A 27,133-nucleotide genomic window follows, 5' to 3' on the forward strand; every position below is an offset into this window, starting at 1 on the left:
GCCACACACACATGACAGGATCACAGGGCCGGGAGGCCGGAAGGAAACCCACGTTTGGTTCCAGTGTCCCCACCTAAAAGAAACCAGCCGGACTCAACTACCCACCCCAGATCTTGGAGTGTTTTCATCTACAAAATGAGGAGACTATATGATCACTGATTAACTTCTCCCAACTCTCAGTGATGATGCTGTTCCTTAAGGACACAACAGATGCAAAATGCCATGGAAGTTGGCAAAAGAGTGGGATTAACTCCAGAGAGAAAACCAGAAGCTCATTAGCAGTTGGATGGGATCTGTCAAGTCGACATGAGAGGAACCAGGATTCCAGGTGGACAAAACATGGGAAACTAGAAAGTGGGCTTGGGAAATGGAGAGACAGAAAAATGTCCAGGGGTGAGCGTGCCATCCAGTACAGTCAAGAGAGCTCTTCACTGGTGTGTGGATAAATACAGCTCACAGTTCAAAAAGCTAATGTGTTAGCAGCATTTACTGTATCCGCTAGGAAGTCAGATACATTTTAACAGCACAATAGTAGTATTTACATAGGGCCTCAACAAACATTTATCAGAATGATTACATCTATTTGTATTATGATTAGATTTTACCAAAAAAATATGCTTTTACATTACATAGTAATTCCTAGGGAGCTTATTTTAAATTTACTTCATAGTGTACAACTTCATTAGTATAAAGGCTAATCCTGAGTCAAATACTCATTTTACAGAATACATCTTGAGTTTTATGAAACTGAAAGAATACCCACATAGTCTGATATTTCTGTAAGAGAGCCCTCAGAAATCAGAATTTGCCCTAAATTCTCAACAAAGCTAAAAATACTCTCCAATGAAAGGTCAGTGAAGTTGGGAGAAAAATGGATGCATATGCATCAATATTTCAAACCCTCACAGGCCATCAGCAAAGACCTGGGAGAGGTGGCTCATTCAGGGAAGGAAATAAGTGCTTTTCAAGTTTAATTCAGTAACTTCTTGCAACAGGCAGAAAGGTGGATGTAAGAATAAGGACATATCTTCTCATAAATCTCTACAAACAGCAAGCAGAGCAGGCCACCTGCACATTGCAGGAGAAAATGCTACCAAATTCTGGTAGCTTTTATTTCTATGAATGAGACTTTCATTTGTCCAGGTAAAACAGCATGATCAAGTATTGCTGATTCAGGGTTTTCCACTGCAATGAAAATCAGCTGCTTGGGTAAAGCATCCTCAGGAGAGGGGGTTACAGCCTCTCTTTCTGGTCCCTCCTCTGCATTGCTGGACTCTGCACCAGGACAGCCAGGAAAACCTGGGCTCAGGGGACACGGTTCATCTGCACAGCTCATCCTGAAGTCTATGACGTATTTGTTCAATAGTGGCTTAATGGAGACTGGGAGCAACCTAGTATCTATTTCTTTGCTTGTCAAATAAATATCAGCTGTCCAGTGACCTCTTTTCTTTTGAGCTGTCTTACCAACAAAACTCTATTTTATTTTTTTATTTTTATTTTTTTAAATATTATTTTATTAGTTGGAGGCCAATCACTTTACAACATTTCAGTGGGTTTTGTCATACATTGACATGAATAAGCCATACAGTTACACGTATTCCCCATCCCGATCCCCCCTCCCACCTCCCTCTCCACCCGACTCCTCAGGGTCCTCCCAGTGCACCAGGCCCGAGCACCTGACTCATGTATCCCACCTGGGCTGGTGGTCCGTTTCACCATAGATAATATACATGCTGTTCTTTCAAAACATCCCACCCTCACGTTCTCCCCCAGAGTTCAAAAGTCTGTTCTGTACTTCTGTGTCACTTTTTCTGTTTTGCATATAGGGTTATCGCCACCATCTATCTAAATTCCGTATATATGTGTTAGTATACTGTAATGTTCTTTATCTTTCTGGCTTACTTCACTCTGTATAATGGGCTCCAGTTTCATCCATCTCATTAGAACTGATTCAAATGAATTCTTTTTAACGGCTGAGTAATATTCCATGGTGTATATGTACCACAGCTTCCTTATCCATTCATCTGCTGATGGGCATCTGGGTTGCTTCCATGTCCTGGCTATTATAAACAGTGCTGCAATGAACATTGGGGTGCACGTGTCTCTTTCAGATCTGGATTCCTCAGTGTGTATGCCCAGAAGTGGTATTGCTGGGTCATATGGCAGTTCTATTTCCAGTTTTTTAAGAAATCTCCACACTGTTTTCCATAGTGGCTGTACTAGTTTGCATTCCCACCAACAGTGTAAGAGGGTTCCCTTTTCTCCACACCCTCTCCAGCATTTATTGCTTGTAGACTTTTGGATAGCAGCCATCCTGACTGGCGTGTAATGGTACCTCATTGTGGTTTTGATTTGCATTTCTCTGATGATAAGTGATGTTGAGCATCTTTTCATGTGTGTGTTGGAAGTTTTGGCCACAGCAATCAGAGCAGAAAAAGACATAAAAGGAATCCAGATAGGAAAAGAAGAAGTGAAACTCTCGCTGTTTGCAGATGACATGATCCTCTACATAGAAAACCCTAAAGACTCTTCCAGAAAATTACTAGAGCTAATCAATGAATATAGTAAAGTTGCAGGATATAAAATTAACACACAGAAATCCCTTGCATTCCTATACACTAACAATGAAAAAACAGAAAGAGGAATTAAGGAAACAATACCATTCACCATTGCAACAAAAAGAATAAAATACTTAGGAGTATATCTACCTAAAGAAACAAAAGACCTATACATAGAAAACTATAAAACACTGATGAAAGAAATCAAAGAGGACACAAACAGATGGAGAAACATACCGTGCTCATGGATTGGAAGAATCAATATTATCAAAATGGCTATTCTACCCAAAGCAATCTATAGATTCAATGCAATCCCTATCAAGTTACCAACGGTATTTTTCACAGAACTAGAACAAATAATTTCACAATTTGTATGGAAATACAAAAAACCTCGAATAGCCAAAGTAATCTTGAGAAAGAAGAATGGAACTGGAGGAATCAACCTGCCTGACTTCAGACTCTACTACAAAGCCACAGTCATCAAGACAGTATGGTACTGGCACAAAGACAGAAATATAGATCAATGGAATAGAATAGAAAGCCCAGAGATAAATCCACGAACCTATGGACACCTCATCTTTGACAAAGGAGGCAAGGATATACAATGGAAAAAAGACAATCTCTTTAACAAGTGGTGCTGGGAAAACTGGTCAACCACTTGTAAAAGAATGAAACTAGAACACTTTCTAACACCATACACAAAAATAAACTCAAAATGGATTAAAGATCTAAATGTAAGACCAGAAACTATAAAACTCCTAGAGGAGAACATAGGCAAAACACTCTCCGACATAAATCACAGCAAGATCTTCTATGACCCACCTCCCAGAATATTGGAAATAAAAGCAAAAATAAACAAATGGGACCTAATGAAAATTAAAAGCTTTTGCACAACAAAGGAAACTATAAGTAAGGTGAAAAGACAGCCCTCAGATTGGGAGAAAATAATAACAAATGTGGAAACAGACAAAGGATTAATCTCAAAAATATACAAGCAACTCCTGAAGCTCAATTCCAGAAAAATAAACGACCCAATCAAAAAATGGGCCAAAGATGGCTAAAAAACTCTATTTTAAAAAAGAAATTCTTCATTGAATCAAGATATCGCAGGGAAAACTAGGAGGTGATTGATAGCATTTCCTGGGATAGCGCCATTAGAAGCATCTCTTGTCCTCAGTTTCTCTCCTCAGCCTCCAGGCATCTCTTCTTCTCTCCTGCTGTATTTCCTTTTCTCTCTCCAAGGTTCACTCTTGTGGGTCCTTCCTTCCCTACTGCCTGTATCTCCCCCTCACCTTCTCCAGAGCCTTCTCACTCTCCTTTTCTTAAGAGGAGCAATGTAGTTCTACCCCAGCTTCTATTATTATATTGACATCCCTCAACTCCTAAGCTTAATATCATCTTCGGTACTTATGTTGGAGATAATCATGACAATGAAAGAATACTGAGAATTCTTACTATCACTCTGAGTACGTGTGTGTGCTAAGTTGCTTCAGTCGTGTCTGACTCTATGCAAATCTATGGACTGTAGCCCGCCAGGCTCCTCTGTCCATGGATTCTCTAGGCAAGAACACTAAGGGTGGGTTGCCATGTCCTCTTCCAGGGGATCTTTCTGACTCAGGGATTGAACCCTCCTGCATACATCTCCTGCATTACTGGCAGATTCTTTACTGCTGAGCCCCCAGGGAAGCCCATCACTCTTACCAGCGCTTCTTTAATTTACAAAGATTTGATGAGAAGTTACAATAAAATTGTTTTTAAAAACTAGCCATTTCTTATAAAAACTGAGATGTTCATCTCCTATTACACCCTGCTGGGGTTAGATAAGATGTTATCTACTCAGTACTAGTCACTCCTTCATTTTTGTTTCCTCCACAAGTATTTACAGAGTGTTTTCCATGGACCAGTCATTGTTCCAGACACTGGGGATATGAAAATAAAGAAGACAAAGTTCCTTGCCTTCAAGGAGTTTAAATAATAGTTGGGGGGAAATGGAGGAAAACAATTATGCATAATACAAAATGCCATAGTGCTATGAAGAAAAAGAAGGCAGAATAAAGGAAATAGATTGGGATGGGTATATATATAAAATATATATGCATGTACATATAAGACTCCCTGGAGGAGGCATGGCAACCCACTTCTGTATTCTTGCCTGGAGAATCCCATGGAGGAGCCTAGCGGGCTATAATCCATAGGGTCGCAAAGAGTCGGACAAGACTGAAGTGACTTCACACAGCACAGCACACACACACACACACACACACACACACACATATATGTGTGTGTAGTTTTCATTTGTGCCTTATTTTTTGAAACCTCTGAATAGCAAGAGCAGAAACCTACATTTGTCATTAGGAGCTTTTCAGAAAACGTGGAAATCTCAAGCGTGCTGCTAAGCAACAGACACCAGGATCTTCGGAGGCCTGGCGCCCAGAACACACACCTTGCTCCATGGTCTCCGCGTTGCTTCAGCAAGGCTGCACTGTAATAATCAACATCCAAACCACAAAAGACCAGAAATAAGGCCTGCCATCTGAAAAGACAAGCACTGCCAGCACTCCCCCGCCTCCGATGATCTATGAAATTGTTATGAGAGAAGCAGTGGAAATGGAAGCAAAGAATTTAACTCATTCATCCTCAAAATGGCTTCTCAAGCGGCGCTAGTGGTAAAGAATCCACCTGCCAATGTAGGAGACGCAAGAGACGCTGGTTTAATCCCTGGGTCAGGAAGATCCCCTGGAGTGGGAATGGCAACCCACTCCAGTATTCTTGCCTGGGAGATCCCATGAACAGAGGAGCCTGGCGGGTCTCTGGGGTCACAAAGAGTGGGACACAACTAAGCAACTGAGCACTCACAACCTCAAAACGTGTCCAAATGATGAACATGGCTTTGTATGTCTGCCTATCTCTAAGTTTTGATCCAAGAAGGACCAAAGGAGCAATCATTTAAAATACCCTCTTGTTAGCAAAATTGCAGTGTGCTTTACTAGGTAAATTTTACACTCCAGAAAAGAACTCTGCATGCGGGCCAGATGTCCAAATTCCAGCAACTTATATATTTATTTCTATCTTCAACCTACTCATCTTTCCTTAGCTCCAGAGAGCTATTTTTAATCGCATGGTAGGTGGTATACAAAATCCAAAGAATTTTCTGATAAAAGAATGTATTAAAGATAGTAGCTTGACACCTAACTGCTATGACAAAAATAGGGTGGTAAGCTCATAAGAAAGGACTTTGGTTTAATAAATAAATCTCACCTTTCCTTTTCATTACTGGAATAGTATCCAAGCACTGTCCTAAGCGCCTCATGGGCATTGTCTCAGTCATCACCAAACCCACCACTCTCACCATTTTTCAGATGAGAAAACTGAGATTTAAGTTAAAAGTCACACATCCAAAAAGTAACTGAACTCAATTCAGTTCATGAATTCAATTTTATGAGACAACATCTGTGCTCCCACCACTAGGCTGGAGTCCCTTTATATGCCAGAACCTCTTTCTTTTTTTCTTCTATTTCTTCCTGACTTCTCCCCACATGACGCACTTATATCCTCAGCCTGGAGAAACAGCTTATGTGGGTGTACAGTCATTCTCTAAATGCGAAGGACCAGCATCCAGACTTAAATTTTAGGAGTTACGTTAGGAAAAGAAAATATCTAATTTGGCTGCAAATAGGCTGCCTTCAGAGAAGGCAATGGCACCCCACTCCAGTACTCTTGCCTGGAAAATCCCATGGACGGAGGAGCCTGGTAGGCTGTGGTTCATGGGGTCACTAGGAGTTGGATACAACTGAGCAACGTCACTTTCCCTTTTCACTGTCATGCATTGGAGAAGGAAATGTCAACCCACTCCAGTGTTCTTGCCTAGAGAATCCCAGGGATGGGGGAGCCTGGTGGGCTGCCGTCTATGGGGTCGCACAGAGTCAGACACGACTGAAGCGACTTAGCAGCAGCAGCTTTCCACATAGAAATGGAAACAAGCATAGTTCCATCATTGCTGCTTTATAGCTTTGTGTATATATAGGAAGAGAGGCTTTATACACACACACACACACACGAATGTTAAGTCACTTCAATCATGCTCAAATCTTTGCAATCCTATGGACTGCAGCCTGCCAGGCTCCTCTATCCATGGGATTCTCCAGGCAAGAGTACTGGACTGGGTTGGCATGCTCTCCTCCAGGGGTTTTCCCGAACCAGGGACCAAACCTGAGTTTCTTATGTCTTCTGCATTGACAGGCGGGTTCTTTATTGCTAGAGCCACCTGGACGTCCTGTACGTACATGTACACATACTTTTATTTTTAAAAAGCAACATGTGATAAAGAATTTGAATGAGCCTTTCAAGAACAAGCTAGTCAGGAGCTCAAAGGATATTTGACCCAATCTCTCCAGTAAGAGGTGAGCAAATAGACCTGAGATCCAGGTGGAGGGATCACACAGGGGTAAGCAAACCAGAAATCATTCCTCACTGGGGTCACCCCTGGGGTCTGTCCACCATGAGCACAAGTAGGAGCTCCCATACACGTGCATGCAGAAGCCTAGCCTGGTGAGTTTATATCAGAAGTTTCAAGCAGAGTGTGCATCGGAATCATTGGAAGGGCACTGGAGACAGAGATGGCTCGTCTCCAAAGTCTCTGTTTCAGTAGGTCTAGAATGGGGCTGCGTGCATGCATGCTAAGTAGCTTCGGTCGTTTCCAACTCTTTGTGACCACATGGACTGTAGACCACCAAGATCCTCCATCCATTGGATTCTCCAGGCAAGAACACTGGAGTGGATTGCTACGCCCTCCTCCAGGGGATCTTGCCAACCCAGGGACTGAACTCTCATCTGTTATGTCTCTACATTGGCAGGCAGGTTCTTTACCACTAGCACCACCTTGGAAGCCCAGAGTGGGGCTTTAAGGATACGCATTTCTAACAAGTTCCCAGCTGAAGTTAATGAGGCTGGTCAAGGGATCACACTTTGACAAGCAGTACATTGCCCGTACACCACTGCCACCTCTAAGAACAGTCAGCTCTGTCATAGCTCAGGATGAAGACTGTTCATGCTGGCAGCAGGGTCCACCCGCGAAGGGACACGCAAGCCTGGCAGCCCACTGAGGGCTGTTTACACAGAGCGTTCTGGAGCCCAGAGGACAGCCTAGAAGAAGAGACACGGGTTCTAGGTGGGCCTACAGACTGCTTACTGTGGACAAGGTTCAGATAGATGAAGGCTAAAACAGGGCTGTCTGAAGTTAATGGCTCAGGACGGGTGTCAAGAATTGTGAAGGGTTGGATTTTGCCCCACTTGGCGAACAGACAAATTAGCCTGCCAGCTTCAGAGATGCTGGCAGAAAACACCCGACTCCTGGGTCACAGAACAGAGAGAATTTATTACTCACAGTGATAGCAGTAGCCATGGTAACATCACTGCACCAGTTCCCTGAGCCCTAATTCCGGCAGGGTGACACGCGGAGGGCCAGGTGTTGTCTGATTACACAGCGGGATGAGTTTCCGAGAGCAACACCGAGATTAGGATGCTCTGATCTTATACAGATCCGCAGACGTCGGGTCTCGCTGGAGTCCTGATCTAATTTATTATCTCGGACGGTAAACCTACCTACCCCTAAGGGAGGCGGTCTCTGTCTTCCAAGGCTGCCTGCTATGCAAAACCTCCCAGAAAAGACAGTCCAGGGAGAATTAGCTGTGAATGCCTCTGCTCACAAGATCAGCCATGCAGAAACTCGAGAGACCAACGGAGAACTGTCTCCTCACAACAGGGCCCGGCTGCCAGGACGAAGGGTGACCCCGACTGGAAACGAGGATGAGGACACGAGCCGGGGAGGCAGCCGAGGGAGCGTTTCTGAGGCAGAAGGCTCAGTGAGTTGAAAGGCTGTGAGGAGGCAGCCAGGGGAACTTGAGGGAGTCCATTAGGAGATGAGGTCAGGCAGGAAATGAGGAAGAAGGGGGATTGATCATGGAGCAGCCTCGTGGCCACAGCAAGGACCCCGCCCTTTATCCTGAGCGAAAGGAGAGCTGACTGCCGAGTCCTGGAGGGACGAGTGGCCTGACGCCACATGTTTTGAGAGGGTCACTCTCGGCACTATGTGGGGGAACAACCTGAAGACAGGCCAGGGCCAAATCAGGGAGACCAGCTAGGAAACTCCAGCAGAGAGTCAGTGAGAGATGATGGTGGCCCAGATCACCATCTGGGAGGTGCAGGGAGGGTGCAAGTCATTTGACTCTAGGTATATTTTGAAAGGGGGATTCTCTGGTAGCTCAGATGGTAAAGGTTCTGCCTGCAACGCAGGAGACCTGGGTTCGATCCCTAGGTTGGGAAGACCACCCCCCCCCCACCTGGAAAAGGAAATGGCAACCCACTCCAGTATTTTTGCCTGGGAAATCCCATGGACAGAGGAACCTGGTGGGCTACAGTGCAGGGGGTTGCAAAGAGCTGGGAATGACTGAGCGACTAACACACACATTTTCATATTTTAAAAGTAGAGCTAGCGTGACAGACTGGAAATGGGATATGATGGGGTGGGGGGGCCCCAAAACAAAAGCTTTCCAAGGGTTAGGTTTGGGGCTACTGTGTTTGAAATGGTGGTGTTAGCTAAGCTGGGGATAACCTTGGGAGATACTGGGATTCTAGGGTTATTTCCAAGAAAGAAGATCAGAAATTCAGTGTCAGACACATTAAGTTTAAGATGCTTATTAGACATTCATGTAGAGACAGCAAGTAAACAGGCTGAAGGTGAGGGGCCAGGTCCAGGCTAGGAAACAGATGTGGGAGTTGTTAGTTTATGGATATAATTTAAAAGTATGAAAAGCTCACCATGAGAATGAGTGCAGATAAAGAAAGGAGACTGAGGCAGGGCTTGTGAAGGAGTGGGGGAAAAGCCCTTCAGTTCAGTCACTCAGTTGTGTCCGACTCTTTGCGACCCCATGAATCGCAGCACGCCAGGCCTCCCTGTCCATCACCAACTCCCGGAGTTTACTCAAACTCATGTCCATTGAGTTGATGATGCCATCCATCCATCTCATCCTCTGTGGAACCCTTCTCCTCCTGCCCCCAATCCCTCCCAGCATCAGGGTCTTTTCCAATGAGTCAACTCTTCGCATGAGGTGGCCCAAGTACTGGAGTTTCAGCTTCAGCATCAGTCCTTCCAATGAACACCCAGGACTGATCTCCTTTAGGATGGACTGGTTGGATCTCCTTGCAGTCCAAGGGACTCTCAAGAGTCTTCTCCAACACCACACTTCAAAAGCATCAATTTTTCAGCACTCAGCTTTCTTCACAGTCCAATTCTCACATCCATACATGACCACTGGAAAAACCATAGCCTTGACCAGATTACTTTGACAACATTACTTTGTTGGCAAAGTAATGTCTCTGCTTTTTAATATGCTGTCTAGGTTGGTCATAACGTTCCTTCCAAGGAGCAAGCGTCTTTTAATTTCATGGCTGCAATCACCATCTGCAGTGATTTTGGAGCCCAAAAAATTAAAGTCTGACACTGTTTCCACTATCTCCCCATCTAATTCCCATGAAGTGAAGGAACCAGATGCCATGATCTTAGTTTTCTCAATGTTAAGCTTTAAGTCAACTTTTTCACTCTCTTCTTTCACTTTTATCAAGAGGCTTTTTAGTTCCTCTTCATTTTCTGCCATAAGTGTGGTGTCATCTGCATATCTGAGGTCATTGATATTTCTCCCGGCAATCTTGATTCCAGCTTGTGCTTCCTCCAGCCCAGCATTTCTCATGATGTACTCTGCATATAAGTTAAATAAGCAGGGTGACAATATACAGCCTTGACATACTCCTTTTCCTATTGGGAATCAGTCTGTTGGTCCATGTTCAGTTCTAACTGTTGCTTCCTGACCTGCATACAGGTTTCTCAAGAGGCAGGTCAGGTGGTCTGGTATTCCCATCTGGTATTCCCATCTCTTTCAGAATTTTCCACAGTTCGTTGTGATCCACACAGTCAAAGGCTTTGGCATAGTCAATAAAGCAGAAATAGATGTTTTTCTGGAACTCTCTTGCTTTCTCAATGATCCAGCAGATGTTGGCAATTTGATCTCTGGTTCCTCTGCCTTTTCTAAAACCAGCTTGAACATCTGGAAGTTCACAGTTCACCTATTGCTGAAGCCTGGCTTGGAGAATTTTGAGCATTACTTTACTAGCGTGTGAGATGAGTGCAACTGTGTGGTAGTTTGAGCATTCTTTGGGATTGCCTTTCTTAGGGATTGGAATGAAAACTGACCTTTTCCAATCCTGTGGCCACTGCTGAGTTTTCCAAATTTGCTGGCATATTGAGTGCAGCACTTTCACAGCATCATCTTTCAGGATTTGAAATAGCTCAACTGGAATTCCATCACATTTACTAGCTTTGTTCAGAGTGATGCTTTCTAGGTCCCACTTGACTTCACATTCCAGGATGTCTGGCTCTAGGTGAATGATCACACCATTGTGATTATCTGGGTCGTGAAGATATTTTTTGTACAGTTCTTCTGTGTATTCTTGCCACCTCTTCTTAATATCTTCTGCTTCTGTTAGGTCCATACCATTTCTGTCCTTTATCAATCCCATCTTTGAATGAAATGTTCCTTTGGTATCTCTAATTTTCTTGAAAAGATCTCTAGTCTTTCCCATTCTGTTGTTTTCCTCTATTTCTTTGCATTGATCGCTGAGGAGGGCTTTCTTATCTCTCTTGGCTATTCTTTGGATACCAGGAGAACAAAGCGATCCAGGGAGGAGGGACTGAGTAACTGAGCCAAGTGATGCTGGTAGGTCATCAAGACAGTATGGTACTGGCACAAAAACAGAAATATAGACCAATGTAGCAAGATAGAAAGCCCAGAGATACACCCATGCACACCTATGGGCACCTCATCTTTGACAAAAGAGGCAAGAATATACTGTGAAGAAAACACGATCTCTTCAATAAGTAGTGCTGGGAAAACTGGACAGCTATGTGTAACAGAATGAAATTAGAACACTTTCTAACACCATACACAAAGATAAAGTGGATTAAAGACCTAAATGTAAGACCAGAAACTATAAAACTCTTACAGGAAAACATAGGCACAACACTCTTTTACATAAATCACAGCAAGATCCTCTATGACCCACCTCCTACAGTAACGGAAATAAATGAAAAAAAAAAAAAATACAAATGAGACCTAATTAAACTTAAAAGCTTTTGCACAGCAAAGGAAACCATAAACAAAGTGAAAAGACAACCCTCAGAATGGGAGAAAGCAACTGCAAACGAAACAACTGACAAAGGATTAATCTGCAAAATAAAACAGTTCATGCAGCTCAATATCAGAAAAACAAACAAGAAAATCAAACAATTGGCGGAAGACCTAAAGAGATATTTCTCCAAAGAAGACATATAGATGGCTAATAAACACTGGAAAAAAATGCTCAACATTGCTTATTATTAGAGAAATGAAAATCAGAACTACAGAACTACAAAAATCAGAACTAAAACCAAAACTACAAACAGTCAGAATGGCCAAGATCAAAAAAAGCTACAAACAATAAATGCTGGAGAGGATGTGGAGGTCGCTCCCTTTTCTCCACATCCTGCACTGTTGGTGGGAATGTAAATTGATACACTCATTATGGAGAACAGTATGGAGATTTCTTTAAAAAAATATTAGGAATAAAACTACCGTATGACCCAGAAACCCCACTACTGGGTATAAACCTTGGGAAAACCACAATTCTAAAAGACACATGCACCCCAAGGTTCATTGCAGTATTATTTACAATAACCAGGACATAGAATAACCTAGATGTCCATCGACAGATGAATGGATAAAAAAGTTATGGAACTTTTATATATGGAACATATATATATATACAATGCAATATTTCTCAGCCATAAAAAGGAACAAATGTGAGTCAGTTCCAGTGAGGTGGATGAACCTAGATCCTGTGATACAGAGTGAAGTAAGTCAGAAAAACAAATATCATATATTAATGCATATATATAGAATCTAGAAAAATGATACAGATGAACCTATCTGTAGGGCAGCAGTAGAGACACAGACATAGAGAACAGATTATTGGACACAGCAGGGGAAGGAGAGGGTGGAATGAATTGAGAGAGTAGCCTTGGAATATATACATTACCATATGTAAAAAAGATAGCCAGTGGAAATTTGCTGTATCATGCAGGGAACTCAACCCTGTGCTCTGTGACAACTGAGAGAGGTGGGCTGGGGTGGGCGGTGGGAGGGAGGTGCTCATGTAGCTCCTTGTGTCCCCAACCCAGAGGGAGGGACCATATGTATCTATGGCTGACTCCTCTTGATGTATGGCAGAAACCAACACAACATTGTAAAGCAATTATCCTCCAATTAAAAATAAATAAATTAACATTTTTTTAACTAAATAAAAGCAGACAGAATAAAAAAAATGTTAGTGATAATACCACTATTATTTGCCCAATTCTCTTAATGAAGGAAGTCAGCAACCCCATAACATACCTAATCAAAGAATTTAAGTCGAGTGGGATGGGAGGGGGGAGGCAGGGTCACAGAGGAGGGGATATATACGTGATTATGACTTATTTGCATAGTCATACGGCAGAAACCAGCACAACACTGTAAAATAATTATCCTCCAATTCAAAAGTAAAATATATTTTTAAATGTAAAAAAAAGAATTTAAGTCACTGGGGGGTAGGTAATACTGTGATTCCAATTCTTTTCAAGTGTATATATGAATCGACTTTTAGATGTGTGTTTTCCCTCTGTTTTTTTACTGGTACTCAACCCACTTTTTTCTTCCAATACAAGATTTGCTTTTCAAATGTATCAGATTTTCTGTTTGTAAGTACAAGGGCCTTTCTCTCTCAGATGCCAAAATCATTTTTGGAAAGGAGAGGCCAAGGTCTCTGCTCAGCCCTTCTCCTGCATGCAAGAGACTCCATAAGGCACATGCGTGGAGCACTGCCATGGAGCAACCAGCTGCTTTCTGGCTGGTGGACACCCCCTCCCAAAATAGCAAGATCATACTTCCAAAAAGCTCTGCGTGTGTGTTCTTACCTCTGTACATTCTCTCAATGGTCACAGTGACAAATGCAAGCCCTAATCCTCAGAAAAGCTTCCTTCTTTCAGGTCTAGAGTCATTGAGGGGGGCTCTGGGAACCTGGCGGAACATCTCATAAACAATTGGAACCAGGTCTGGCACACAGTAAGTCCACAATAAACAGACATTTTCCTTGTCAGTAATGTCCTTCATGGAATTTGTAAAATAGGAGAAATGGGTGAGTGCTCATAAGAACCTTTCCATCATTTGAAATAAACTTTGCAGAAAGCAAGAAGATGGATCCTGGGGTATCAAAAGAGGAATAATGAGGATCAAAGACTTCAATTTCCTCCTGACTTGTCTCGACTCTTGAGTAAGGGAACCATCTTTCCATGATGTCTTCACGTAGAAATGAATCCACTTGAATTCTGGAATTCCAAATGTTGGCAATATTTATAGATTATTTACTGTTCTCATTATCACCACTCTCAGTTCATCCACATACAGGGGGCAGAAATCAGAGGAAAACAAACAAATAAATATCCAACAGCCAGAGACTCTGAAATCGAGAAATCTGAAGAGACTCCCCTCTCATTGTCCCCGTAGTTATCATTTTCTTCTGAATGAATCAGTTCTGTTTCCAGGATCCTTGACAAGCTGCTCTTGCTATTGATTGACAAAAGAAGTGTCTAATTATAAGAAAATTGCATTTTGCAGTTTCCAAGGGCTTGGTGGATTCTGCGTTTTAGATATACGTCAGAGAAAATGTAATTTGTGTAAGGTGCAAATAACTAGATATAACTCTAGAGATGCAACATATATATACACACGTTTTTGGTACGTGGTACATCATTTGGCTACAGCACAAATAGCCAAGCATCGGATTTTTGTCTTCTGAGGAAGAAGTAATAGGTTGGCGATAAAGGGGTATTCTTGGAGATTTATGGTTTTATTCTGGGACTTTCACATGCTCTGCATCAAAATGCAACATTTATAAACGACTCACACTGTGAGAAACTATTTAAAATTCATCTTTCCTTGAGGACCCAAAGCTTTCTTTTAGCCAACTCAAATTCATTAAAATGTTCTGCTGCCTTCTCTGGTGCATTAATAATGATTCTTAATTTAATGCATAGATTTTAAAGAAATTACACTTCATTGCACAAACATTCAATGACAAATAGAATGACAGGCTTGAAAATCCACAGTTTAGGGTCATCCTTCATGTCTTCTTAACTGCATCCTGACTCAGTTTAGGAGGTGGCTTCACAGTGTTGCTGGGGACATTCCAGAACCGCAGTAATGACGAACATTCACATATGTGGAGAGCAACACCAGACTGGTAACTGGGGCTGCCACCCTCTTTTCTCCAATTGCCAGTTTTTAAGTATAGATGATTTACACATTTTAAAGGATAGTTGCCAAAGTACTTATTTATTATTTACTTATTTCCCTAGGCTTCGATGGTGGCTCAGAGGATAAAGAATCTGCTTGTAATGTAGTAGACAAGAGTTTGATCCCTGGCTGGGGAAGATCCCCTGGAGAAGGAAATGGCAACCCATTCCAGTATTCTTGCCTGGGAAATCTCATGCCCAGAGGAGCATGGCAGGCTATGGTCCATGATATTGCAAAGAGTTGGACATGACTGAGCCACTCAACACACACACTGGTGGTAAATTAGAGGAAGTAAGCGAGACTGCTCAGTCTCAGTTCCATAGTATAAAAATGCAGATTTAGTTCAGAGGTTGTATTGTGAAGAATACATGAGACAACATATTAATACCAAGTACCAAATCTTATGATTGACCAGAAAAATGGACTCATTTACTTCTAAGTGTTTTGAAGCAACTTCTCAAATTCTGCCTGTCAAAAAGTATTAAGAAAATAAAGCATATATTAGGGAATGCAATTCAAAATAGCTTCTAGTATGCTGAGCTAGATGAATCACAAGCTGGAATCAAGACTGCCGTGAGAAATGTCCAGATGTGCAGATGATACCAACTCTAATGGTAGAAAGTGAACAGGAAATAAAGAGCCTCTTGATGAGGGTGAAAGAAGACAGTGAAAAAGCTGACTTTAAATTCAGCATTAAAGACACCAACATCATGGTTTCCAGTCCCAACACTTCACGGCAAATAGATGGGGAAAAAGTGGAAACAGTGACAGATTTTATTTTCTTGGACTCCAAAATCACTGCAGACAATGACTGCAGCCATGAAATTAAAATAAGTTTGCTCCTTGGAAGGAAAGCTATGACAAACCTAGACAGCATGTTAAGAAGCACGTTGCTGACAAAAGTCCATATAGTCAAAGCTATGGTTTTCTCAGCAGTCATGTATGGATATGAGAGTTAGACCATAAAAACCATAAAGCTAGACCATAAAGAAGGCTGAGCACTAAAGAGTTGATGCTTTTGAACTGTAGTACTGGCAAGAACTCTTGAGAGTCCCTTGGACTGCAAGGAGATCAAATCAGTCAATCCTAAAGGAAATCAATCCTGAATATTCATTGGAAGGACTGATGCTGAAGGTGAAGCTCCAATACTTTGGTCACCTGATACGAAAGAGTCGATTCCTTGGAAAAGACCCTCATGCTAGAAAAGACTGAAGGCAAAAGGAGAGGGAGGTGGCAGAGGATGAGATGGTTAGATAGCATCACTATCTCAATGGACATAAATTTGAGCCAACTCCTAGAGATAGTGGAGGACAGAGGAACCTGGCGTGCTGCATGCAGTCCATGCGGTCACAAAGAGTTGGACACAGCTTAGCAACTGAACAACAATGACAACAACATAATATCTATGATTTGTGTGACTCCATTTTATAAAAAATTTAATCGCAACAACAGTACATGCCGCTGTTGAATCACCAAGCTGTGTCTGATTCTTTTGTGACCCGATGGACCAGTAGTCTGCCAGGCTCCTCTGTCCATGGGATTTCCCAGGCAAGAATACGGAGTGGGTTGCCATCTCCTTCTCCAGGTTATCTTTCCAGTCCAGGGATCAAACCTGTGTCTCCTACACTGGTAGGTGGATTCTTTACCACTGAGCCATCAAGGAAGCCTAACACTATATGATTTGTTACAAATGATTGACTTTATCTTATATACACATCCCTACCTACTTTAAAATTTTTATTTAGAGGGAACGTAAAACAGTAGAAAGTAGCTTTGAAGACAGTAAGAATACTCTTTATAATATTTTTTAAAGTCATAAATCAAAGTCATAATCATAGTCATAAATCAAAGTCTTAAGTCAAAAGGTATAATACCTAGCTTCCATAGTTTGAGGTTTATGATTGTATAGCCTGAAATGTGGGAAATAGATTTCTTTTTCTTTGGGTAATCTGATCCCTACAATATAAGAGACTTAAGTTAACCTCTTGCTCTTTGAGATAGAAGAGATTATTTTACTGTTTTGTCAAAAAACAATAATATGCTTTGCTTACAAAGCAAGAATTTGTTTGCATGGAATATTAATAAAAAGGATATAACTGTATTCATTTTTTCTAGAGCTCATTCTTTGCTGTATTTTCTGCTCTTATCTGTTTGTTTTCTTTCATCTAACTTGCATTATCTTCCTGTGTTTCATTTGTCTGTATAAAGTGCCCTGACTTCTTCCTGGAACAAGATGAGTCCAAACAAATGCCCTGTGAGCAAAGAGGAACGTAAGATAAACATGACATTTCACTTTAATGGAATCTGCAAACAGGCTTAATCTGACATATATTACTTGAAGTCATTCATGGACTTCTGAGAATTCTCCTGAATAGAATGTCTGAATATAAAAAATAGTTATGGTAATTGGCTGAATATTGGCCCCCAAAGATATCAGATCCTGGTCCCTGGGGCCAGTAAATATTACCTTTAATGGGAAAAGAATCTTGGGATGGGAAGGTTATCTTAGACTCTCCAGGTGAGCTCTAAATGAAATATCACAAATATTCTTATAAGAGTGACAGAGGGAGATCTGATATAAGAGAAGGCGACGGGACCACAAGGGCAGAGACTGAAGAGATGTGGCCAGTGGCTGGAGGAGGCGAGGAAAAAGTATTTCTGAGAGCATCCAGAAAGATCGAAGCCTTGCTGACACCCTAATTCTGGTCCAGCGACGGTAATTTTGGACTTCAAACCTCCAGAACTGTGAGAGAATACATTTCTGTTGTTTTAAGCCATTATATTTGTAGTAATTTGTTACAGCAATCATAGGACACTAATACAATTATTATTCTGAATACATGCAAGTATTAAGTGAAATTTTTTCCTTTTAACATTCAAGACATTGGGAAAAACAAAAAGTTAATTTCTAGAGTAATGAAATATGAAAGTGAAAAGATAATGAAATATGAAATATTTCATTTCATAATGAAATATGAAAAGATCAGGAACCTTCTTTAAAGGACTGCCATATGCTTCAGGAAAGTGCTACATTCCAAAATAAATTCTCTCTCTAATACATCAATTTTATTAAAGCAAAATTCTCTAGTACCAGGAAAACAACTGGCAACACTAGCCTCTTGTGGGCCTCTCACTGCACACAGTTCTCCAGCTTCGCCTCATGGAATTGTTCCTAGTCCCACTTCCATGTTTTTCCTTCTGCCAACTTCCCAGAATGTCTTCCTGTTTTGTTGGAAGTAATCTGTTCTTCTACAAAGTCAAAGAAACTAACAGCAGCATTTTACTTCTAAGACCCACTACTGCATTTATGGAGATTTGTGTGCAAATGAAGTCCATAGCATCTGTACTATAAAGTGCATGCTGAGTCACTTCAGTCCTGTCCGACTCTTTGCAACCCCATGGACTGGAACCCCCAGGCTCCTCTGTCCAAGGGCTTCACCAGGCAAGAATACTGGAGTGGGTTGCCATGCCCTCCTCCAGGAAGAGGTACTAGAAAATCCCTGAGGACATCTCAATAGCACTGACCACTTAACCTCATTCATGTTTGCTTTTCTCTAGATCAAGGGGCAGAAAGATAAGCCATCCCCACTCTAGATAATTCTAAAACAAACAGTGCTGAGGATAGAAGCTTGCGTTTAGGAAACTATAGGACTCCCTTAGAATCGAAGAGGCAATTATTTAGCCAGAGAAATGTACCAAATGGAAAGAAGATCTCTTTAATATAAACCATAAACATTTTGCCAAACGTTTCATTCTTAAAGAATATGTCTGCTTCTTAACTGACCAAAAAAAAAAGTCTGAAAATGTACTGGGAAGATGAGAATTTAAGGGCAAATATCATCCACCTGATTGTAAAACTATTAAGTTGAAAGTCATCCTTGACACCGCCATCCTTCACAGCCAATCCAAGTTACCATTTTTTTCTTCCCAAGTATTTCTTAACTCTATTTACTTTTATCCCCCTGGCTGACCTTTACCCTAATCCAGTCTCCCTAGGAGGGCTTCATATGAAGGGGAGAAGAGGCGGGGCGGGGGGGGGCAAAGAGAGGAAGAGCAGGCAGGGACTTAAGTTTTAGTTCTCTTCTGAAAGTGGTAGGCTTTGCGTGGGGAGTGGGCCTTCACAGCATCCACTCTGCAATATTATATACTTGTCACAAGGGATTTACATGTCTGGCTTGTTTCCTTTCTGGAGAATGGGAAGGACCACACTACCTAGCCCATGGAACTGCTATGAAGCAGTGAGTCAACCCATGTAAAGCACAAAGCAGAAACAGGGACGCAGTGAGCAGATTCTGCTGGTTTGACTGTCACCTGCTAGGCTGAGAGCTTTCTTCAGGCCCTCACTGGCAACCCACTCCAGGATTCCTGCCTGGGAAAAGCCATGGACGGAGGAGCCTGGTAGGCTACAGTCCATGGGGTTGCAGAGAGCTGGACACAACTGAGCGACTTCACTTCACTACTTGACTAGGCTGGCAGCTTCCTTCAGGCTCTCACTACACTGTGGTCCTCTTCTTATCAGTTAGATGGTTGCAATTTTTCCATTTAGTTATCAAATAACTCTCAAATTAATGCCTGTCTCTTCCTCCACTATAAATGTCACAAAGCAGGGATCCAGGCCATGTTTGTTCCGCCTAGCACAGTGCTTGGCAGAGGAAAGTACTGGAGTGTTTGTTAAGTAAATCTCACAAGTAAAGCAAACGGATAACACTGGTGGGTCCAGTCCATGTTTCCTACCTGCTGTAGTTTTTCTCTCCAACCTCACTGAATAACAGATTCACTTGGGAAGCTTTCAAATAAACCCAGGTTCAGGCCCCAGAGATTCCAGTTTGCTGGATCTGGAATGGGCCAGGGCCTGTATTTAAAACTGCAAATAATTCTCATTGGCAAAGCAGGTTGGAAAGCTCCAGCTGTTCCTACCTGCTTCAGTTTAGGAGTGAAGGCCTCTGACCTGGTCTCAACTTTTGAATTAGACTAAGAAGCTCCCCAGGGGCTTCCCAGGAGGCACAGGCGTAAAGAATCTGCCAGCTAGTACAAGAGACACAAGATTTGAAGGTTCGATCCCTGAGTTGAGAAATTTCCCCTGGAAGAGGGCATGGCAACCCACTCCAGTATCCTGCCTGGAAAATTCCATGGACAGTGGAGCCTGGTGGGCTACATACAGTTCATGGGGTTGCAAAGGGTCCAACACGGCTGAGCACACATACAAAAATGCCCCACCCTTGGTTGAATTCTCCTTTCCCATTTAGATAGAGAGTGGAGGAAAAATACTGGAAGCAGCAGCTTTATGGACAAGATCTTGGCTGATGGAAAGAATGAGGATGGTTCGTACTGTTCAGACCATTGTAAGCCTGGCAGCCAAACCTGTTGGGTGACTCCAGACCCAGCGTCTGCCAAGTCGCTCTCATGTAGGGCACTTTAGCCCCTAAAAGGGGAGCACATAGGGTCATGAATCTCTTCTTCCTTTTTTAAATTTTTTAAACGGGGCTCCTATTTGATTTAAAAGCCTACATAGAATTTCCCGTGGAAGAAAGGTGGCGATGATTGTTCTAAAGCCTGAAAAAGGCTGAACTCTGCATCCATTCCTTCTCGGCATTGCTCCCCAGAGAGATTCTACAGAGTCGGAGACTTCCCACCAATCTCCTGCTCCACATTCGTCCATCTCTGCTTCTTTACACATACCATTTACTTCCATTCTGGCACGATTCCATCGGGATTCCCTAACCCTTCTCTGCAGGCGACCTCAAGACACCAGGCTGCCCTCGGTGAAGACCTCTCGGGCTCCTGGAGCCAGCGACCCGCGGAGCTCGAAGGCCCCGCACGCCAACGGAGACAGAGGTCGCCCCCCGACCGAAGGAAACCGGGACCCTCGCGTCAAGCTGCGAAGATCAGCCGGCGGGTAACGCACTCCGGGGCCTCAGAAGGCAGGTCTCCGCGCCGCAAGCCCCTCGCGTGTCCGGGAGACCCGGGGTCTCCGCGGAGCCAGCCCCTCGGCGCGCGCTGCGCTCAGCCCGGGATTCGGGGGGTGCAGGACGCGAACCCACCGGGTACCGCCGGAGTCGTCGCGTCCCCTCCCTACTCCCCGCGGGGAGAAGGGGACGAAAGGGGTTCTCCGGACCCTGCCCAACAGGTCCCGCGGGCGCCCGCGAGGTGTGGGAAGCGCGATCGCGACTGGCCGGGAAAGAAGTCGAGCAATCCCGGGGCGCGTTTCCTGTCGAGGGTCCTCTCCACTGGTCCCCAGCCCACAGCACATCCTGAGTTTGGGGGAGCAGGAATTGTCCCGCAGGCGCGGGGAGGAGTAGAGTGGTGGACACATGGGCTGAGGTCACCCATCCGCTCGGCCGGGGAGCAAAGTTAGGTGCTGCGGGGAAAGGGCCTTTGGAAGCCCCAGGGCCTGACCCTCGGGGCGATCGGCGACCACTCACCTCGAGCCTGCGCCTCCATGGTGGCCGACTTCGGACTGAGAGTGGCGGGGACGCCCGGCGCCTGGCGGAGAAGCAGCGGCGGCGCCGGAGCTCGGAAGGCGGCTGGCCGCGTCCTCTCCCCGCACGCGTGTAGCGAGCGCGGCGTGGAGCGGGTGGGGGACGCCGGGCGGCCTCCGCTGCCCGCTCCCGGTTACCCCCGCCCCTTCCAGTCTACCTGGCCCAGACCGCGCGGGGGTGCAGCCCACCGCTGGGCGCCACCTGCCGGCCGATTCGGGCATCGGGCCGGGGGCGCGCGCTCCGGGCTCAGGGCGCGTGCTCCGCCCGGGGATGTCTGAAGCAGGCTCGAGGTCCGAGGTGCCTTCAATTTTTTTTTTTTTTTTGGAAATACATTTTTTGATACTCACTTTCTATAGTTCATTGAAATAATCCACAAACATAAAAGCATTTTTCTTTTGGGTCTGCCGGTTCACAGACCTGAATATTGATAAATCATTAAATAGCGGCCCTTATACACTCTAGTGGTTCGGTGGCTCTGGAATCTATGCCAACGGAGCATGTGGGGTAAAATTATGTGTACGTTTAAATCAAAGAAAAGGTATCAATTATGCTGTCAGAATACTGGAGATGAAAGGGTATGTGTGTATTTATGGGACAGTTTCTTATGAATGCCATTGCTGGCCAGTGGCTAGATCCATGGGCTTGCAGCACAGGGGGACAATACTCTGAAGAGAAAAAGGAAAGTGGCTTTACAATAAGGGATCCTTGCTTCTGGTGGAAATACAGTGGTAGGCTCCTCTGACCCTCTGGACTCAATACTTTTTTGTCAACTTGTTAGTATATAACTTTGTCTGCTGTGTGTTTCTGTTTAAAAATACCTTATTTACTACATACTGTTCACTCACTAATATTGAACTCCCCCAGTCCACAGCACCATTAAGCTTATTTAACTTAGCAGAATTGCATAGACCTTCTGAAGCTTATTCAATATCTGCATTTCTCCCTAAGGCACAGACAGCCTTCAGGCATTTAGGATACCCCACAGCTCTTTAGCACGAAGCTTGGTGCATGCATGCATGAGTGCTAAGTCCCTTCAGCTGTGTCAGACTCTGCGACCCTAGCCCTTAGCTAGGACCTTAGCCCACAGCTAAGACCTTAGCTCACCAGGCTCCTCTGTCCATGGGATTCTCCAGGCAAGAATACTGGAGTGGACTGCCATGCCCTTCTCCAGGGGATCTTTCCAACCCAGGGACTGAACCCAGGGATTGATCTTTCCAACCCATGTCTTTTAGTCTCCAGCATTGGCAGGAGGGTTCTTTACCACTAGCACCACCTGGGAAGCCCCCAAAATCAGTCTGCTGCATTGGCTGGAGATTGAACCCAGGTCTACTGCTTGGAAGGCAGCTATGTTCACCACTATACCACCAACTAGGCATGGAGGCCTTTTTAAATAGTAGAACTAGCCTTCCTAGTAGCCTTCATTGTAGTCTGTGAGAAGGGCACTTGTGTACCATCTGAGAACTGAAACAAGAAGGTGGCGGTTAGGCTTTTGATTCCTTTGCTAGGAGGTATATACCAGTCCCCCTAACTTTTTCAGGTCTCTGCCCTTGTCCAGGAGGGACCATGAAAGCACTCTATTGATTCTGGTATCACACATTTTCATAGGGAGGCAAATTCACAGATACAGAATCTGCCAATAAAAAGCATCAATTTTTCTAATCTGAAGCCCATGGGCTGTACCTGTAGGTTGATGAAGCAGTCACATTTTTGAGACAAAAGACTAGAAATTTACATTTCTGTTCCTAGCCTGACCTGACCTGGCAATATGACCAGAAAGCATGGCAGGGACTAAGAAATATCAGCTCCTGCACCTCCTCAGATCTTTAGCTGTCGCGGTATCTCTTCCTCCCATCTATACCACCTTCATCTGCAAAATACAATGTAGTGTTGACTTACATTTCGTCCTGAATGATTTGCTGTATTGCTCAGTTGTTGTTTTGTCCTCTCTTAGATGGGAAAGTCTGTCAGGGTCCAGCGCGGGTCTCATATTAAAAGTGTGAAAGTGTTAGTCACTCATTCATGTCTGACTCTTTGTGACTCTGTGGACTGTAGCCCACCAGGCTCCTCTGTCAGTTGAATTTTCTAGGCAAGTGGGTTGCCATTTCCTTCTCCAGGGAATCTTCCTGACCCAGGGATTGAACCCAGGTCTCCTGCAATGCCAATGTGGGTCTGTATATTGAGCCTCTCATTGCCTGCCAAAGAGCTTTATACAGATTCATAGCTATAAAATGATTTATTGAGTAAATAATTAACTAGTAGTTTCTATAGTTACTCTCAGAATATAGTCTAATAAACATTAAGAGAGACATATTTTTGCTTGAAAGAGGAACACTCATAATTGCCTGGTACATGTGTAAACACATCAGTGTTTCTTGTTATATTGAAGAGGTCCCTGATTTGTAATCATTGCCATTAAAATTCCTCTATAGAACACCAAGCATGGCTTTTAAATGGTTTTTGGTGATAGCTAACAAGGATGCGCCAAAGGATGAATCAGAATCGGTGATTAAATAACTTTTTAGAGCCTATTTCATTGTTCTGGTCCTCTCTACCCTGGAGATTAAACAACAGGTTAGAGTTAACTTCTAGCAGTTAAAAGGAGCTAAAAATAGATAATGACTTCCCACCTTGAGTCATCTAAACTTCTTATAAGCTCTGACTCATTTTTCTGATTTACAAAATGTTAAAGTCTGCCCTCTTGACGTCTTCAATCACTGTTCATAATAAGAAAATATTGATAGTGATTCAGAAACAGCTACTGAAGATCTTCTATGTGCCAAGGACTGTGCTAGATACTAAAGATACAGGAAGAGGCATGATCCTTTTTACCCAGGGAGTTCATGAACTCATGAGAAGGCAGATGCTCTATAAAGCAGTGCAGTATAATAGGTCCCGTGCCAGAGTTAAGCCAAGTATGCACCTGGGCAAATAAGGGAGCTCTCCTAACTCAGATGGAGAAGACAAAGGAAGGTTTCTTTGAGGATGCTTGCCTCTGCTGAGTCTTGAAGGATGGAGGAATTAACCAGGTTAATGGCTTAGTCAAGGGAGATTGTGTTTACGTCCTCCTTTTGCTTGGCACTTAGGACGGTGAATTTTCTTCACGTCTTTAAAGCTAAGGAAACAGCCATCTTCACCACTGTGTTCTTTGTCTCTGTAGATAATCCACCTGGAAAACAATGGGTGTGTATTTGGTTAATGAAAACCTGTTCACTCCTCCACAATTGATCTTTCTTCAGAGGTGGAGATGGGAATCTTACATGTACAAAGGGATGGTATACTAACAGTCTTGCCTAAATAAGTTCCTGGATCACTTAAAACTCGCCAGAGCACACTCGGACCCGGCTGAGGGAGACCTTTGGAGATGGGCAGAGCAGAGAAATTTGAGGCACAAATAGGAAAGGGCAGATAAATTATGCCACTCTGACCGTGATCCTTACTAACACACTGAAGAAGATGCTTTTTAAAAAAAAAGTAATTGATTTATTTTAATTGGAGGCTAATTACTTTACAATACTGTAGTGATTTTTGCCATACACTGACATGAACCAGCCACGGGTGTACATGTTTTCCCCATCCCGAAACCCCCTCCCACCTCCCTCCCCATCCCATCCCTCTGGGTTGTCCCAGAGCACCGGCTTTGAGTGCCCTGTTTCATGCATCGAACTTGGACTGGTGATCTATTTCACATATGGTAATATATATGCTTCAATGCTATTCTATCAAATCATCCCACCCTTGCCTTCTCCCATAGAGTCCAAAAGTCTATTCTTTACATCTGTGTCTCTTTTGCTGTCTCGCCTATAGGGTCATTGTTACGGGAGGGTAAAGCCCTGAGTAGGGAAGATCCCCTGGAGAAGGAAAATGGCAACCCACTCCAGTACTCTTGCCTGGAAAATTCCATGGACTGAGGAGCCTGGTAGGCTATAGTCCATGGGGTCGATAAGAGTTGGACACGACTGAGCGAGTTCACTTTACCATCTTTCTAAATTCCATATATATGCATTAATATACTGTATTGGTGACTGTCTTTCTAACTTACTTCACTCTGTATAATAGGCTCCAGTTTCATCCACCTCACTAGAACTGATTCAAACACATTCTTTTTAATGGCTGAGTAATATTCCATTGTGTATATGTACCACAACTTTCTTATCCATTCGTCTGCTGATGGGCATCTAGGTTGCTTCCATGTTCTACCTATTATAAACAGTGCTGCGATGAACATTGGGGTGCACGTGTCTCTTTCAACTCTGGTTTCCTGGGTATGTATGCCCAGCAGGGGGATTGCTGGGTCATATGTCAATTCTATTTTCAGTTTTTTAAGGAATCGCCACACTGTTCTCCATAGTGGTTGTACTAGTTTGCATTCCCACCAACAGTGTAAGAGGGTTCCCTTTTCTCCACACCCTCTCCAGCATTTATTGTTTGTAGACTTTTTGATAGCAGCCATTCTGAGCAGCGTTGAGATGGTACCTCACTGTGGTTTTGATTTGCATTTCTCTGATAATGAATGATGTTGAGCATCTTTTCAAGTGTTTGTTAGCCATCTGTATGTCTTTAGAGAAATGTCTGTTTAGTTGTTTGGCCCATTTTTTGATTGGGTCATTTAGAACATGCTTTTGATGCCTTTTGTTGAAAGCACTTTTGATGAAAAGTACTAGCTATGTAACTGGAGGGGGCTTCCTCAGTGGCTCAGTGGGAAAGAATCCACCTGCAACGCAGGAGATGCAGGAGATGCGGGTTCAGTCCTTGGGCCAGGAAGATCCCGTGGAGGAGGGCAGGACAACCCACTCCAGTATTCTTGTCTGGAGAACCCCATGGACAGAGGAGCCTGGCGGGCTCAGTCCATGGGGTCACGAAGAGCCTGACACGACTGAAGTGACCAAGCGCACACGCACATGTAACTGAAGTGACCAAGCGCACACGCACGTGTAACTGGAGGCAAGCTTCTGTGCCCCTCCGAGCCTGAGTTTCCGTATTTGTGGCATTTTGTGGCAGGATGTTCTCTGCAGCATTAATTAATGTGTTCTTCCCTCCCATCCTCTGGGACCAGAGCAGTGTTTCCCAGCCCACCGGTGCGCCCTCACAACACAGGGAAGGGGCTTTTAAACATTTCTGACCACCTGGCTCCCACTCTGCAGACGTTTAGATTTGAAAGCTCTCTGGGTAATACTGAAAGCTTTCTAGGTAATATTGACATGCTTCCAAGACTGAGAATGACTGTTTTAGAAACTGTCCACAGTATCTGAAGATGAATATATTAATATGTACACACACACACACACACACATGGACATATATTCACTATAATTATTACTAATAATTATCATTGTTCCTAGAGGGTAAAATCAAGCACAGATACCTAAAATATGGTAAAGTCACAATTTCAACCTAAGTCTATCTGATGCTAAAGCTTGTGGTTGAAACTAAAATTTAAATACTTAAAGGATACGAAAATTTGAGCTGTCAGATTAAAAAGTCACCACCTGGGTAAACAGAATATAATGAAAAAGAAATGTGAGCAGACAAAGCAAGGATTTTCTGTCCCTCCTTCCAGGGGAGTTGGGGACGGAAGAGAAGTATGAAGGAGAGCTTAGACATAGGTCTATCTGTGCATCTTACCCTGTCCTTCCCTCCTCCCAGCAGAGCAAAGAAGACTTGGCCCTGACAATCCCAT

The 27,133-nt window shown here is 43.5% G+C and overlaps 2 protein-coding genes across 6 annotated transcripts in view; both read right to left on the reverse strand.

Annotated features, from left to right (window-relative positions):
• The window catches only part of TPD52L1 (TPD52 like 1), a 97,110-nt gene extending 73,437 nt beyond the window's left edge, over window positions 1–23,673 (reverse strand). For 4 of the 5 annotated variants that reach the window (XM_065911796.1, XM_065911794.1, XM_065911793.1 and 1 more), the window contains exon 1: window positions 23,353–23,673. In XM_065911796.1, coding sequence (XP_065767868.1) covers window positions 23,353–23,443 — 91 coding nt within the window. In that variant the 5' untranslated portion in view covers window positions 23,444–23,673. Of the gene's footprint in view, window positions 1–21,399; window positions 21,608–23,352 lie in introns of those variants that run through there. The other variant, XM_065911795.1, reaches the window with a different exon arrangement.
• Window positions 23,674–23,714: 41 nt separating this feature from the next.
• Window positions 23,715–27,133, reverse strand: part of RNF217 (ring finger protein 217) — a 155,414-nt gene continuing 151,995 nt past the window's right edge. Inside the window, exon 7 of the mRNA XM_065911791.1 lies at window positions 23,715–24,622. The gene's annotated coding sequence lies outside the window, so the exon portion shown is untranslated. The remainder of the gene's footprint in view (window positions 24,623–27,133) is intronic.

This window comes from Muntiacus reevesi, chromosome 19, assembly GCF_963930625.1.
Source record: "Muntiacus reevesi chromosome 19, mMunRee1.1, whole genome shotgun sequence".
Classification (NCBI taxonomy): domain Eukaryota; kingdom Metazoa; phylum Chordata; class Mammalia; order Artiodactyla; family Cervidae; genus Muntiacus; species Muntiacus reevesi.